This window comes from Hippocampus guttulatus, chromosome 15 (genome assembly GCF_054856545.1).
Source record: "Hippocampus guttulatus isolate MCC_2025c chromosome 15, RoL_Hgut_1.0, whole genome shotgun sequence".
Taxonomy (NCBI): domain Eukaryota; kingdom Metazoa; phylum Chordata; class Actinopteri; order Syngnathiformes; family Syngnathidae; genus Hippocampus; species Hippocampus guttulatus.
Window position 1 is genome coordinate 2,155,168 of NC_141275.1, and position 12,445 is coordinate 2,167,612.

Genomic DNA, 12,445 nt, shown 5'->3' on the forward strand with positions numbered 1-12,445 from the left:
TGTTTCCCTTTAGTTATATGGTCACTTGGTCAGTCATGTTAACACGAATCTCAACCCAACAGAAAACTCGAAGAAGAATTTGAAAAGAAGTTTAACAGCCTGCCACAGTATAGTCCAACAACATTTGATAGGAAGGGGCCTTCTGTCGTAAAGAGAAAGAAGACTGATTGTTCTTCTGCCCACGTGGAGATATCCAAAACAGGCAAAGGTGAGGACAAAACATCATGAATATGTAACCGTTTTTCCAGCTCATACTGTATAAGCGGGACTTCAAATTTGTTTTATTAAAGCAGTAAATTCCTGTTGTAAATATTTGCATTTTCGTAAAATTTTCACTATTAGTGATCACTACTTTGACAATAAATGCAGAAACTACGGTGGTGTAAATTCACATTTTGTTGTGTAAGTTCTAACACAGAAATATAAGCGTTTGACCGAGTCCTCCAATGTCACAGTCAGATAAATGTCATATTTTCTTTTCACAAATCTATAGTATTTGTGAGCAATGCCGTTTTTGAAGTGTGGTGAAAAATGATAATTTTGGAGGTACAGTAATTCCGCATGACGGCAGCAATATACATGTTACAGTGCAATTGCCCCCGGCATCCCCTGATTTCTGTTTTTTTGTTTTTGTTTTCTTTTGTTTTTGCTTATCTATCGCACACAAAGGTTTCAAATCATCAAACCAGTTAATATCACTCAAAAACTATTCAAGGAAATGCAAAAGGCAGTTTTCAAAGGATTAAATTTAAGGCACAGCAAAAAATCAAATTCTTTCTGACCCTCTGTGAAAAGGTTAGTGCCCCACCCTTATTAAATCACAAAGTCACTGTGACTAGCCACAAGTTTGGCAAAGGTGACTTCAATTTCACAAGCCACACCAAAACCTGATTACCGTATTTTCCGCACTATAGGGCGCACCAAAAAGCATTCAATTTTCTTAAAAGCTCACGAGCGCCTTAAAATCCAGTGCGTCTTTTGTATGGTCATTACGGTAATACATTGACTCCAAGATGGCTCCTCCCTGGAGACTGCTCCCAATATTATAACTTGCTGTTGGTTCAGTGAACTGTGTCGCTGCTTTATTAAATAAGTTTTTGTTGCAGCTCCGAAAAAAGGAGAGCTGTGGTGTTCATTTTTTAAAACAGTCTCAACAAATACAGGTACGTCTTTATCTGTCTACGTGCCTTCTTCCGATCCACTCGAGAGGCGTTCAAGACCGCCTCCGAAAAACAAACTAACAATTACTTCAATGAAACTACAAAAATAGAAAATAATACATCAAAACTGAAAAGCAAGCGAGGATATCACAAAATAAATTCTATAGACACCCCTACAGAATTTATATTGTGATTTCATCATTTGTGAATACACAACAAAGGAATAAATAGCTACTCCTGACATCTGATTGTAGTAGTCGTGGAGCTATGATCAAGTAAATGCCAATGCGTTTTTCGGAGGCGGTCATGAACGCCTCTCAAGTTGAACGGAATAAGAGAAGGCACGGAGACGGACATAGACTCACCTGTATTTGTTAAAAAAAGGAGAGCTGTGGTTTAATTTATTTTTTTTAATGCAGACTTTATTAATGGTTTTCACAGTCTCAACATATACAGGTACTGTACGCCTTTGTCCGTCTCTGTGCCTTCTTCCGTTCCACTCCAGAGCGTTCATGGCCGCCTCCGAAAAACGTAAATTAATTTTTACTTCAATGAAACCACGAAGAAAATCAAGCGAGGAAATCACAAAATAAATTCTGTCGGGAGGATATATAATTTATTTTGTGATTTCATCGCTTGATTTTCTGTTTTGATGCATTATTTTCAATTTTCGTAGTTTCATTTAAGTACAGTAATAGTTAATTTACATTTTTCAGAGGCGGTCATGAACGCCTCTCAAGTTGAATGGAAGGAGTGTAGCACCATCTAGTGGAGGCATTGTAAATCGCGCCTTATAATGTGAAGCGTCCAATGTATGAAAAAAAATTACAAAATAGCCATTTATTGAAGGTGCGCGTCATAATCCAGTGCGTCTTTTAGTGCGGGAAATACGGTATTTGTTGAATCAAAAAATCACTGAAATAGAATCTATCAGAGAATGTGAAGTAGGCTCCAAGATCTCAAGAATCAAAGCATCATGCCATGGTCCAAAGAAATTGAAGAAGAAATGAGAAAAAAGTAATTTGAAATCCATCAGTCTGGAAAATCTTACACAGCCATAACCAAGGCTTTCGCACTCCAGCGAACCACTGTCAGAGCTATTATCCACAAATGCAGAAAATTGGGAACAGTGGCAAACCTTCCCACCTTACCTCAACAGTGTGATGACGACTCATTCAGGAGGTCACAAAAGAACCTTGAACAATCTCTAAATACCTGCTGGCCTTAGTTAAGTTCAGTGTCGATAACTCAACTCAACTCAACTGTATTTATACAGCACTTTCAAACAGCCATCGCTGCATACAAAGTGCTGTACATGGAGCAATTTAACATATACAACAAACAGTAAAGCAAATCGGTCATAAAGACGGTAGAAAGCACCGAACAGCAAAACCAAGAACAAATCTAAGTCATGCTGAGTCAAATGCCAAAGACTACAAGTGAGTTTTGAGGCGGGTTTTGAAGATGGGCAGCAAGGAGGCCATAAGAAAGACACTGGCCAAAAATGGCATCCATTGGAGAGTTCCCAGGTGAAAACCCCTGCTGTCAGCAAAGAATACAAAGGCTCGTCTCATATTTGCCAAAAAAACATCTTGGACTTTTGGAGAAACATTCTTTGGACTGACTAGTCAAAAATGTAACTTTTTGAACGTTGTGCGACCTGTTAAAACTGCCCAGAAATGGCACAGCATTTGATAAAAAGAACATTATGCCAACAATGACACAAGATGGTGGCAGTGCGATGGGTGGGGGCTGCTTACCTGCTTTAGGACCAGGACAACTCGCTATGAGGGATGGACCAATGAATTTTGACGTGTACCAGAAAATCCTGAAGAAGAACGTCTGGCCATCAGTTCGTGCTGTCAAACTGAAGCGCTCTTGGATCATTTAGTTGGACAATGAGCCGAAACACACCATCAAGTCCAAATTTTTGTCCAAAAAGAGAACAAAATTAAGGTTTTGGAGTGGCCAAGTCAAAGTCCGGATTAAAATCCAATTGAGATGCTGTGGTGTGAGAAAACTTTCCAATATGGTGGAGGTGAAGCAATTCTGCAAAGAAGAGTGGGACAAAATTCCTCCAGAGGAATGTGAAAGACTCATCACTGATTATCGCAAACGCTTGAGTTCAGTTAGCCAAGGGTGGCACAACCCCTTATTAGGTTCAGGGGGCAATTACTTTTTCACAGAGGATCAGAAAGTTTTGGATTTTCTTATGCCTTAATAAATTTAATTGTCATTTGAAAACAGCATTTTGTATTTTTTTGGGTTGTTTCTGAATGATATTATAATTGGTTTGATTATTTCAAACCTTTGTGTGTGTCAGACAAACAAAGAAAACAAAAATCAGGAGATGTGCAATTACTTTTTCATTGCACTGTCCCAATTAAAAAAATATAAAATTCATTTTTAGGCCAACTGTGCCCTGTGTATCGACAGTGGAATTTGCAGTTCATTGAATGTCTCCCTGAAATACCCCAGCCAGGTTGAACTTTTGCAGCCACTCATCGTAAAAAACAAATATTTCATTATCGCAACTTTTTCCTCAAAAAATGAGTCATATTCATCATCAAGAATTGTCTCATTTGGCACACTAGGTTTGGCCATTCTCTGTTTTCATCCCTCAAATTCTGTACATTGTGTCTCAGCCAAAGCAAACACACACCACTAAAAAAGCTCCCAAACGACAGTAAAATATTTCATATTGAGTATTAAATTCAGTGAAATCGTATAATGACCTAAATTCCAACCTAATTTCAACAATGGTCCAATTAGTGTAATTTGGGGAAAGAAATATGTAACAATATACATATTTTTAATATATGTCGGACAATTATGTTGGTATTGTAATTTTCCTAAAAATTACATGAAACTTGTTTTCGCTGATCATTTCTCCATTTAGTAATAAAACAAATACAGTGGAACCAGAGGTTACGAGCGACTCATAGAAAAATTACGCTTAAGTACCACGCTGCTCCGCTGTGTGCCACTCAGTGTATTTGCTATGTCCACTACTGTGCTGGGTGACATGCAGAGGTCAAATTGTGTGTAAGTGTGTACGTAACGAATAAAGATGATGATGATGATTCTTCTTCATCTTCTTCCTCTTGTAGGTGGAAGTTTCACCTCAGCGTCCTCGAATCACAAATCAAATAGCAGTGCATGTTCTTTAGTGAATTACGGCATCTCTTTAATTAAGACAATAGCTAATGTTGGCGGAGTCACTTCAAAATAGGTCTCCACACATGTGTCAAGACATAAGTTTGGCACAAGTCCCGCCTCCACACATTCACCCTATTAGGATACTGTATCTTTTTTTCCTCTCTCTCTCTCTCTCTCTCTCTCTCTCTCTCTCTCTCTCTCTCTCTCTTTATTACACAACAAAAATGAGCTGGAGATAGCATGAGTGAAGCCATCAAATAATGATCAAAAGAAATATGCAGCAAATTAGCCACTGGAGTTATTAGTTGTCAAAAACATAACGTTCCGATGTTTTGTTTTGTTTTGTTCCGAGTAGAAAAACACATGTTTCGGTTTGTTAGGCTGAAATATACTAATGAATTGAACTGACAAAAAGGAAAAAAAAAACAACTGAATCCGAATTTCCATGTGTTATGGACGAGGACTCTTCTTCATTGAGAAAGCTGCAGTCCTCCTCCTCTTTTTCCCCCCATGGTTTATGAACGTTTCGGGAACGTTTTCACTCAAGGTTCCAATGTATTTAAATTAGATCAGGGTTCGTACGGGTCCATAAAGTTAATAAAAATCAATGAAAAAAGAATTTTTAAAATTATGTTCTTAATTGTCCATAATTTTCAGGGAAATCTTCTAAAATCCATAAAAATTAACCTGCGGTGTTCATTTCATTTGTGTATTTTCCCCACCCTTCCAATTCATAGTTTTGTCAGAACATGCAGGACCTGGTACCCGCTCTGCTTTTTCGCCGTCTCCGATCCGTTCCGACGATGATCACGTGATCACTTCGGGTCATTCCGGGAAACAACAATAGATTGATGCCATCCTGGGGCAGTGAATGGATGGTTTGGTTGCCGGCTCGGCAAACAATTACCGTATTTCCTGGAAAAATCTATTCATATAATTTATCGATCTCAACAAGTGACAGACAAATATGTAGCGACGCCACTCGAGCGAAGCGCGCCTCAGCAGTCGATAGTCCACTGCTCTCTGCTGTGTGTGCGTCAGCTAAGCTTAGCTATCGTTTCGGCTAGGCTAGCTTTTTGTTGTCGTAGATCAAAGCGTATTTGATTTGTGACGTCGGTTGCTTGGTTGAAACCAAAAGACGTGCGCCTGCGTACATGTTCGCGCGGACGCACACAGCAGAGAGCAGCGGACTTTCGACTGCTGAGGCGCGCTTCGCTCGAGTGGCGTCGCTACAAATATTCTGGGACAATGCTATTTTTAAGTGGTGTGGCTGGAGAAGCCGGAGTTCCGTGTTTGGGTCGGAAAAATTGCTGGCGATTATACATCGGCCTACTGCCGAGTGTGCAAGAAGGGCATCTCCGTGAGAGGTAAAACTTGTCATAGCACACAGCAAAACAGAAGAAAATTGATCGCCAAGAACTTGCAAAAGAGATTGAGGAGAAAACTAAGTCACTGTCTGCTATTCCCTAATTGTCATATCAGTTTCATATTTGTCATTATAAAACATGTCTGATCATTGAAGGTGATATGAGGGAAAAGAATAGGGTTGGACCATTTGGGATTTAGACTTCTGACATGCATTTCAGCTGTTCAGGTATACTGGACTGCTAAAAGGGGCAATCAGTACTACTGTTCGTGAAACCAGATTTTTCTAAACCCTGTCCAGGTGACCCATATGACCATTAGCTCTGTTCTTAGAGTTGTGTTTATTCGAAAATAAATTGAAGTTTTATATTTTCTCAATTTAAATTTTTCTTTGTGTGTTTTATTTGAGAATGAATTAAAAAAACTTTTTTTTTCATTTTTGTACCGGTGATACAGGTAGCAAAGTAAAAATTTGACATACAGTATGTCAAATAAAGGGTTAAGTGATTGCCTCTAAAAATAAAGATGTGCCCTTCCTTTGGCAGCAATGATTTGAACACCAGCTCAGTGATATGTGGCTTTCTGTTCAGCCTGTGTATTGCTGAGCGGGCATTAAATCCACCGTGAATCCCCAGCTGAATGGAGAAAAAGTCCTTAAAAATGGCTAAATTGGTCCACAAAAGTCATAAAAAGGTCCATAAATAAAAAGCAAGTGGAAGAGTGGGAACCCTGTAGATGAAATATTAATGAACTCAAAGATAAAAGTACAATAAATATGTAGAAGTACCAGTCAAAATATCTGGTAGTACAAACAGTCAAGCTACAGTGAAACTCCTCTAGAACGAACCCTACATGGGCGAAAATACCCCCTAATGTGAAGAAAATCTTCATGCATTAACACCATTCCCATTCTACTGCCCCCCATACGACGAAAAAAAACCCTGTTGGGTTATACAAAATCATTTTCTCTGCTCCAGCCTCGCAAAGACATTCACTACAACGAAGTCTAATCCAACAGCGACCTCTACTGCTTCGTTCGGAAACGGCAGCAGCAACCACCACACTGGTTTACATAGTGAACGATGTTTATTTCGGTCACAGCTGCGAGTTTCCTGAACGCAACATACCGTATTTTCACGACCATTCGACGCACCGTATGGTTGGGCGCAGTCTCATTAATGGGTGCTATTTCTGTATTTTACACATAGACAAAACGCACTGTATTATTGGGCGCAGTTTTACAGTGGTAAAACATACGCCAGCTTAAACATACGGCATGCATGCGCGCATGCTAAAAACACGTTAGCTTGTAGCATACGGTAGCATGCCAAGACATACAGATACAAGCTAAAAACATGTTTTTAAAAAGGCAACGGAAAACTGAGTTCCGTTGTATTTTATTTAGCCATCGTACAATGTACTCACGTTTTTCGATCAATCATCACCCAGAAATCCATCAAAGTCCTCATCCTCTGTATCAGAATTGAACAATTGTGCAAGTACCGGTAATCCATCAAGAACGCCGGGTTCCCTCTCGTTGTCAGAGTCACTCTCATTGCCATGTGGCTCCACAGAAATGATGCCGGCTTTGCCAAAAACTCGAACAACAGTGCAAGCAGACACGTTCGTCCAAGCAGCCACAATCCATTCGCAAATTGTGGCGTAACTCGCCCGGCGCTGCCTCTCACTCTTTGTAAAGTTGTGTTTGCCATCGATCATTCATTGTTCCCATGCCGTTCGCAACTTTACTTTGAACGCCCGGTTGATGCCGATGTCCAGCGGTTGGAGTTCTTTAGTCAAGCCTCCGGGAATAACGGCAAGCTCAGAGTTCATTTGCTTGACTTGGTTTTTCACCGCTGCTGTGAGATGGGCACGCATGCCAAAAGCATAAGCGACGGCTTGAAGTTTGAACTGAGCTTCGTAGGCGTGTCTCTTTGTAGAATTTATTTTCGGGGGTTCTTAGAAACCAAAACCGAAGTTGTTTTGCAACAATGCACATAGCCACACTCTATACAGGTGTTGGTACCTGCTTGGGGCGTACCTTTAGCGTCCACTTACACGCCCACCCTTCACTCATTGGCGGACTTCTTCCCCGCATGCCTGTCCTCACTCACATCTGCCTTTTCTCTCTCTCGCTCTCCATATGTGTATATATATACACGCCCACCCTTCACTGATTGGCCGACTTCTTTGCCGCATGCCTGTCCACAGTCACTTCCGCCTTTTCTCTATATAAACAGCGTGTCGGCTGTCAGTCAGGTTTTGAAACTCAGCGCATAGACAAGACGCTCCGCATCATAAGGCGTCCTGTCCATTTTGGAGAAAATTTTAGACTTTTAATGGCGCCTTATAGTCGTGAAAATACGGTACTCATAGCTGCTCTGCCATTGGCTTACCGAGCATCATCCTGGCCTCCGATTGGCCAAGAGGGACCTCACTGTCTATGTGTGTAGATACTGAAGCTAGGAGAAGATAGAGTGGAATACATGCCATTAGCTGCTCAGAGTAAATTGCTTATGGCTCGACGGACATTCAAATAAACAAAAATTACTTGTTATCATGCTAAAAACCTTACGCTAACTGGAGCGCTAATGAGAGAGAAGCGCTCCAGTTAGCGTAAGGTTTTTAGCCTTTGAGAGCTAACTCTGGCCATCGAGGACTACGAAGCGTCCCGTGGCTGGCTTAAAAGTTCATTGCATGACATCAGTTGAGCAATGCTGTCTTGAGTGGCGATCGAGGGGAGGTCGAGTTAAAGACAGTGAGATGGTGGAAAGAAAAGCCACCGGGTCCAAGAAGTATTTGTTATTGTTAGACAAATACGTTTGTGTTTGTGTGTGTGTGTTTACATCTGAGATCAAATTTGCTCCAGTGAAAAACCCCCTGTTGTGAAAAATTTCTTGCTGCAAACATGATTTCGTTGTAGATGAGTTTCACTGTACCGTGTTTTCCGGACTATAAGTTGCTCCTGAGTATAAGTCGCACCAGCCATAAAATGCGTACTAAAGAAGAAATAAACATATATATAAGTCCCACTGGAGTATAAATCGCATTTTGGGGGGACATTTATTGAATAAAATCCAACACCAAGAACAGGCATGTCATCCTGAAAGGCAAATAAAAATAGAGAATAACAGGCTGAATAAGTGTACGATATGCTAACGTTACATGACGCATAAAAAATTATACGTGCCTGGTATGTTCACATAACATATTAAGAGTTATTCAGATCACTTAAAGCATAAAGAACATGCTAACAAGTTTACCAAACATTCATTGTCACTCCTATCACTAAATCCAATGAAATCTTCATCCTCGCTGTCACTTTTAAAGAACTCTGCCAACTCCAGAGGTAGAAGATGCGACGCTTCCTCTTCTACGTCGCTTACGTCAGAGTCATCGTCAGTTGTTTTTATCACTTACCACCAATGTGGAAAGTATCAACACAGACCTAGAGCACCCACTTGCGGTTTAATGTGAAAATATCCTGTGAAATGATAAAATGTGTTAATCATTTCACGCCTAAGTCGCTCCAGAGCAGGGGTCCCCAACCTTTTTTGCCCCACGGACCCGTTTATGTCAGACAATATTTTCAGGGACCGGCATTTACGGTGTGGCGGAAATAATACAACTAAATAATATGGTATGAGCTGCATGAAAACTGTGGTGTTTTCGAAATATAATTATAAACACAAGTCGTGTCTAATCTAGCCGCAACACTGATCGCTATGGTAATGTTTAATGCCTTCAAAATACAATACAACGCAAATTCAAAGTGCATGAAAATGACGACTCACCACAGACCCGAGCTTGCTTTTCTGCAACCAAACGGTCCCATCTCGGGGTAATAGGAGACAATGACACCTCAAGTGTGTGGTTTATGTCCAGTCTACTTCGTAATTTTGTTTTAGTCGCCGTTGCTGCAGAAAACCGCCTCACACAGGTAGGATGTCGGAAATAGCAACAGTGCTATTGTGGCGATCTCAGAGTATTCAGCCATAACTTTAATCCAGTTGTCTCGAACGTACTTTTAAGACCGCCGTCATTTGCGATCTGCAGCAGTTTTTTTACTCATTTTGCGAGCTCCGGAGTTTTGTTTTTAGCGTAATCGGTTACTTGACGGAGAAGCGTGGCTTGATGTGCGTCAAGCGTGACACAGACGGATGTAACGAAGAATCCAGTAATTTTTCAAAATAAAACATCTTTCGTATTCCGAAATAAATAAAATGGAATTAAGGCAAGTTCTTTCTGTGGGGCCCGGTACCAAATGCCCTGGGGACCGGTACCGGTCCGCGGACCGGCGGTTGGGGACCCCTGCTCCAGAGAGTAAATCGCACCCCCGGCCAAAAAAAATGTGATTTACCGTATTGGCTCGAATATAAGACGGTGTTTTTTGCATTGAAATAAGACTGAAAAAGTGGGGGTCGTCTTATATTCGGGGTCTAGACATTATACCCATTCACGACGCTAGATGGCACCGGATATCAAGGAAGCGAATGTTGAACTTGACTCCCCAGGCCAAAGTGACCCCTGCCACGAAGAATAAAAATAAAATTAGTGGTAGCACGAAGAAAAAAAAATAGCAGTAAGAAGAAAAAGAGAAGAAAATAATAGAAGAGATAACAGAAAATGGAGAAACGTAGTGACAATCTGGAGAAAAGTGGGCCGAAGATCGGCAAGGTTAACCGGCATCTGAGGAGAAGTTATAATGTAATTTACATTTCCAAAACCAGAAGCCATTCATTTACGAATTTGATTGCACTTTAGTTTTGAATGAGGCAAAATAACATGCTTTTTCTCTCAAATATATTGTTATAATCATTTGTTTCAGAAAGAGGAGATTCATGGATGCCGTGAGGGAGGACATGCAGGTAGTTGGAGTCAGAGTAGAGGATGCAGAGAACAGGGAAAGATGGAAATTAATGACTCGCTGTGGCAACCCCTGAGAAGGGACAAGCCGAAAGGAGAAGAAGAAGAAGAATCATTTGTTTCAGATGTACTGTAATTATTTTCTGTATAAAAATTAATTTGGTGTTCAAAAAGTCTTTTTTCAAACTTGAGTCTTGAAAAAGAAGGGGTCGTCTTATAATCAGGGCCGTTTTATATTCGGGCCAATACGATATAATCCGGAAAATACAGTATGTACAATGTTGTGTATATTGTAATGCCGTGTAATGTTTTCATCCATGTTTCTCTAGCAGAGCTGTAAACCAGTATTTGCGGGTGAAGTTCTAATGTTGCTCCAGTTTCATTAATCTTAAATCATTTCGATTCCAGAGGTGCAGGGTAAAAGTCACTCTGCACTTAAAACCTCAGGAGCACATCTTATCTTAGAGCGCATTGTGGTAATTCATTGCAGTCCTGGCTGAAATTTGAACTTTTGTGACCAACGTCCCCAGGTTTTAGCTTGAGTGCGCTAACCTGACTAAGAGCCCGGGTTGCTAACACACTGGCTGACGCTACGCTTAAGGTTATTGAAGAGTGAGGTTTAACGTACTTTTGCACAATGCATGCTGGCATCTGTTACAACAACCAATGCAACGATAAGAGTTGCCTCATTAGCACATCAGCTCTGTGACACTTTTCAAGGCATGACCAATCAAACAACGTTTAATCCTCAATCATAAATCGATTAGTCAAGCCTAGAAAGTAAGGCACAAGGATGAACTAATTGAAAAGCTGCCATTGTTGTGTTTTCGCTCATTTGTCCACGATAGCCGACTGGGTTGAACTTTGCGCACTAGTTAGATAGCAGCAAAACAGAGTTGATATTCCTAAAATAAAATATGTCAAGTAGATGAAAGATATACTCGCACTGTCTTAAAATTTACGGGAAAGATGTGATTATTTCAGGGCATTCTTGAGCTTTATAGAGATGACTCAGTCTTTCGCGGCATGTTTTCCACCATCATGTCTATGATTTGTATGCTCCGTAACATAGCATGTACATTCATTTTTGTTTATTTGTATTTTTTCTGTATTAGGACCATCTCCATCACAGAAAAAGACTTCATTCCACAAGATTGTTAGGAAGCACAAGTACTTAAAGGAGAAACCAGGTGCAGTAGAAAATTGTGATCTCAAATCTTGATAGCGGGGATATCAACATCATCAAGAAACTGACCAAATTTTAGTCCGATAATCTGATTACTTTGTTTGTGTAGAAATAAAATTGTGTAACTTTCTAATGAGACCCTTTTCAACAGCAGTGGGACAGACGGATTCCACCATGTTGTTTTCTGTTTCAAAAGCCAAATCATGTGCCACGACTGCCATAATTTGCCCAGATGTGCAAGGCACCACTAGTGTCGATATGCTAGTTGGTAGCCAGAAGAGGAAGGCTAGGAAGACTAAGATCACACACTTGGTTCGCACAGCTGAGGGCAGTGCATCTCTGCTTGAGGGTAAGTATCATGAACAGTCCTCTTAGCCATAACGCATATACATTTCCTGTACTGTATTGACTGTGTGATCTAACATCGACAATTCAGCTTCATAAAAACTAACGTTTAGCACTCACTGATGATGTGTGCAATAATTTTTGTTTGCTGTGGACAAAAGTGATGGTGTACTCCTTTGGCGGTTACCAAAACCAGCTTTCCTCTGCCATATCAGCCAAAGTAGTAAGGGTGAGCAGACTCTTCATTAAAGTGGATTGCGATCAATTAGGAGTAATCACCAGTTTTGGTTGGGTTGTCAAAACCTTTCAGGTTGTAGCTACATAGGTTCACGGGTGAGATATGCGGACCCAAGTTGATAAAACC

At 40.5% G+C, this 12,445-nt stretch overlaps 1 protein-coding gene across 3 annotated transcripts in view; it reads left to right on the plus strand.

Moving 5' to 3' along the window:
• bbx (BBX high mobility group box domain containing) overlaps positions 1-12,445 on the plus strand; it is a 69,648-nt gene that overhangs the window by 30,797 nt on the left and 26,406 nt on the right. Inside the window, exons 10-12 of one of the 3 annotated variants that reach the window (XM_086130654.1) lie at positions 63-208; positions 11,666-11,740; positions 11,888-12,085. In XM_086130654.1, the coding sequence (XP_085986780.1) occupies positions 63-208; positions 11,666-11,740; positions 11,888-12,085 (419 nt within the window). The remainder of the gene's footprint in view (positions 1-62; positions 209-11,665; positions 11,741-11,887; positions 12,086-12,445) is intronic. The other 2 variants (XM_086130655.1, XM_086130656.1) reach the window with 2 other exon arrangements.